Source organism: Propithecus coquereli, unplaced genomic scaffold (genome assembly GCF_000956105.1).
Source record: "Propithecus coquereli isolate 6110/MARCELLA unplaced genomic scaffold, Pcoq_1.0 Scaffold143, whole genome shotgun sequence".
Classification (NCBI taxonomy): Eukaryota; Metazoa; Chordata; class Mammalia; order Primates; family Indriidae; genus Propithecus; species Propithecus coquereli.
The window spans coordinates 4,144,666-4,149,042 of NW_012138636.1; the positions used below are offsets into that span (position 1 = coordinate 4,144,666).

Below are 4,377 nucleotides of genomic sequence, written 5' to 3' on the forward strand. Positions count from 1 at the left end.
GTCTGCAGATACTAGCCGTAGCTATTGCAGACAACAGAGACACTAATGTCATTGATGACCAAAACCTTCCATTAAGCTCCACCAGAAATCTTAGTCACTCCACTTGGAGTTTGGTCTGTAAATGTTTGTCTTCTTACCAATTTTGTAAGGTTTCTCAGACTATGCTTATATACTAAAATGTAAAGTAATTACTCTCATTTCTGAACCAGTTGAGTAATAGGTGCAAGACTCAAAAAGGGAACAAAATATCAGCCTTACTTTTAGTACAGTTATAGTTATAATTGAGAATGCAACTTGAACAGGAGACCAAAATGGGATTTACGCTCCTCCCCAAGTTAGACTTTTGAAGCCACCTGGGGTGGGGGAGAGGGATTAGAGATTGCAAAGACATTTACCCAGCCAGTCACATGGGATATCTCAGGAAGCTTCTCAGCTCAATGAGTCCAAGTGCCAAAAAGAGTGAGCTGAGAGCTGTTCAGCTACGTTGAACCTATTAACACCACCCAAGATAAAAGTATGGGCCAATGGATGTCAGACTTTACCCTTCTCACTAATCAGTGAATTCAATCATTCTCCTGTGAGGAGGAACCAGAACCAGTGAAAAGGTTGGAGAGAAGGGCAACAGGTTTCTTTTGAAAACATCTGAGAGGGCGGAAGTCCCATTTTTTTGCCAGGCAAAAACGTGCAAAAAGGTAGAAGATGGTTCTTACAAACTGGAAAGCAATCAAGATTTTTTGTGTCTACAGATTTTACAGTCTTATATGTTTGGCAAATTTCAAGATGACTTCTAAGATGTTTTTACCAAATCGTAGACATAGATATGGAAATCATCATCAAATTTGATGAAGTACACAGAGGGTTTTGCTTCTACCTGATGAATGACCATGCCAGTTCTCTTGGAGCCATCATCTTTGGCATATTCCACCTGTTTGCCTACTAGGCTGTCTACGACTTCTCCTGGCTCCCTTTCTGTGGCAGGAGAATCATTAGAATCTTGAAGGATGCGGAGATCACCGTCTTTATAATCATCTAAGAGCTGGTACATGTATAATACAGGATCTTTCTCATAGGTAATGTAAAACCATGTGTTCATGACAGGTGCCTGAGCTAAGACCATCCCCCTCCATTCATTTTTGGAACCTTCCTCTGTCTCAAAAATATGTTCCACTGCTTTGCCAATCATGATTTCTGCTAAATGTGTGTCACTGATTCTAGATGATGCAACTCTATTAGGAAGGACTTCAAGCGATGATACTCTTTCATCTCTGTGCAGTTCTAATCCATAAACACAGTCAAATCCATCATATTTGATAAGATACAGAGAGGGATTTACAGGTACCTGATCCAGAACGGTTCCCTTCCACTGTGTAAGAGGTTCATCTCCATCTTTCCATCCGTGCTGAATTCTGCAGCCTACTATATTTCTCCGAGGCTGGGAGGTGGGTCTGCTCCTATGTTTCTTGTGTGCTGCCTTTCTCTTCATCACGGTAACAGACACGCTAGCGTGTCCTGTGCCTGTTCTGGACCGCTGTCCTGCAGCCGCCTTTCCAAATGGGGTCTTCATGCCTGTGAGGAGCACATTCACCAGGTGGATCGAAAAAGGAAATTAAGAAAAAATAAATTCAATGCATGAAACACGGTGCGCTTTTTCTCCTTATCAGCTCACCCCGTGCACCCACGCCTGTTTTTCCCGAAAGCTACATAGCAAAGCTGGAAATCAAGGCTGTGTGCCTGCATTAACCTTCCTCCCCAGCTCGGTTCCGCTATGCTAGAGCAAGGAAGCTGCGGTTAGGTCGAAGAAACAGGAGGCATTCCCCCATTCCCCTCGCACTGAGTCCAACACTATCACGTTCCCCACCGTCCCGGATCCCTGGCCTCACGTGCCCAAATCGGACACCTCGCCGCTGCCTCCGCAGTGACTCTGTGGCGAAGGAAGATGAGCAGGCGTCCAGCCGGGTGCTTGCAAAAGCTGGGTGAGGACGGTCTGTAGGCGAGGAGTGTGTCCAGGAGGGCGGCAGGGCAGGCAAAGAGGACCGCGGCGGCGTCTCCAGCGCTTGGATCCTGAGCCCTCCACCTCCCTGTCGGCGGCAGCGGCCCCGGTGCCACATCGGACTCCCACTAGCCGCTGCCGCCGCCGCAGTCTCCTCCCTCTTTTCCTAGCGCAGCGGCCTGCCAGGAGAGAGGCCTCCCCTTCCTGCCAAACACAGCGACGCTCCTCCTCCGCCACCCCCCACCAACTAGCCTCACAGCCCTGGGCAGGGGAAGCCCCGCCTCTTCCCCCAAATCGGGAGAAGTAGGGCCCACAACCACCTCTCTCATACAGCCTAGATTCACCTCCTCCAGTTCAGTACCGCCCCCCTCCAACTGTCCGCTCCCACCCCCACCTCCACCTCCACCTCCACCCTCACCCTCTTAGCACCCGTTCCCCATATGCTTTCCATTTTCCAAGAATTCTCCCTTTCCTCTTCCGCCATGCCCTTATGGGGTTATTCTTTATGTATAAAAACTTGCCTTTCCTGTCATTGAAGGGGATTTGGGGTAGGATGAGAGAAATGCGCTATTGCTCAGTGTTCAGTCTGCCATTTTGACCCAATCTACATAATTTTTACTGACTTGTCCTTCCATTTACTTCCTGAGGAATTTTTTCTTTCTTTTTAAAAAATCTTTTCCCTCAGTTGCAAACGAATTGCATGCACAATGTGGACATTTAGTAAAAATAAAAAACTTGACATGATTAGAAAATAAACTGTAAGCCCACCTCCCATTTCCCAGGGTTCACAGCAAAATGTTAAACACTCATTATTCCCTTGCATTTTTCTAAGCTTATACAAAGCTAAGGTAGTTTTTTTTTTGTATAGTCCAAAACTAGAGACAGAACTGGGATAATTATGTATATGCAATTTCATGTCCTGCCCTTTTCCATATAGAGTAAGCATTTGCTTGGGTTTTTAGATATTTTCTGAAAACATGTTTTGTAGTAGCTTCATAAAAATTCAGCACAAAGTCTTTTTTTCATACTTTTTACCATTCTCTCCTGTCTTCAGACTTTTAGATTTTTTTAATGTTTATAAATTGTGTTTGCACATGAGTTATCAATCTGTTCACTTGAACAGAATAAATAACTTAGACACCAAACTTATAATCAGAACAATTGCTCTAATTATAATAAGAATTTATTATTTCAACATTGTGAGATCATAACTCTTCAGAGAAAGACTTATTTTAGAAGTGATTCAACCATTTTTATCATTACAGCCATTCTAGTGGATGTGAAATGGTATCTCATTGTGGTTTTAATTTGCATTTCCCTAATAGCTAATGATGGTGAACATCTTTTTTGTGTACTTGTTGAACATTTGCGTACCTTTGGAGAAATGTTGATTCATGTTTTTTATCCAATTTTAATTGAATTGTTTGTTGCTGAGTTGTTAATTGCTCTTTTTAAATTCTGGGTAGGATAATCTTAGCAGAAATATGATTTGAAATTATTATCTCTCATTCTGTGGGATGTCTTCTCACTTTTTTGACAGTGTTTTGATGTGCGAAAGTTTTAAATTTGATAAAGTCCAATTTATGTTTGTGTCAACAGAAAAGAAGAAAAAATCTGTAAAATAATTTAAAGAGGTTTATTCTGAGTCAAATTTGAGTACCATGGCCTGGAGCCATGCCCAAAAAGCCTTGAGCAAGTCTACTCGCTGTGATTGGGTTAGTTTGGTTTTATACATTTCAGGGAGAAACGAATTACATGTAAAGTCTTAGATCAATACGTGGAAGGCATATGTTGCTTTGACCTGAAAAGTTGGGATATCTGAAAGTGGGGGCTTGCAGCTTATAGGTGGGCTTAAAGACTCTTTGATTTGTAAGTGGTTAAAGAAATGAAGCTTTGTCTAAAGGCTTGGAATGTTTTTTTTTTTATTTCAGCACATTATGGGGGTACAGATGTTTAGGTTACGTATGTTGCCCTTGTCCCCCACTCCCCCCCTAAGTCCGAGTTTCAAATATATCCATCCTTCAGGTGGTGCGCATTGCACTCTTTGTGTATGCATATACCTGTCCTCTCCTCCCCCCTCCCCCCTCCCCCTCATCCAATAGAAGTTATTCTTATATGTGCACTTAGGTGTTGGTCAGTGAAACCAATTTGATGGTGAGTACATGTGGTGCTTGTCTTTCCATTCTTGGGATACCTCACTTAGTAGAATGCGTTCCAGCTCTATCCAGGAGTATACAAGAGGTGCTATATCACCATTGTTTCTTAAAGATGAATAGTACTCCATGGTATACATATATCACATTTTATTAATCCACTCATGTATTGATGGACACTTGGGTTGTTTCCACATCTTTGCAATTGTGAATTGTGCTGCTATAAACATTCGG

At 42.8% G+C, this 4,377-nt stretch overlaps 1 protein-coding gene across 1 annotated transcript; it reads right to left on the bottom strand.

Annotated features, from left to right (window-relative positions):
- Positions 1–787: 787 nt before the first annotated feature.
- LOC105806711 (spindlin-3) lies at positions 788–2,114 on the bottom strand. The gene is made up of 2 exons (XM_012639924.1): positions 1,859–2,114; positions 788–1,566 (listed from the first exon to the last, which is right to left on the bottom strand). The coding sequence occupies exons 1-2, from the start codon at positions 2,106–2,108 to the stop codon at positions 788–790; spliced, it is 1,029 nt and encodes a 342-aa protein (XP_012495378.1). The 5' UTR covers positions 2,109–2,114.
- Between the last annotated feature and the right edge of the window lie 2,263 nt (positions 2,115–4,377).

Excerpts from the sequence above, each read along its gene's own strand:
- LOC105806711 (XM_012639924.1), bottom strand. The coding sequence starts at position 2,108 with ATGTGGCACCGGGGCCGCTGCCGCCGACAGGGAGGTGGAGGGCTCAGG. Across the intron at positions 1,567-1,858 it reads GAGGCCAGGGATCCGGGACG|GCATGAAGACCCCATTTGGA; the intron begins GTGGGGAACGTG and ends TGCTCCTCACAG.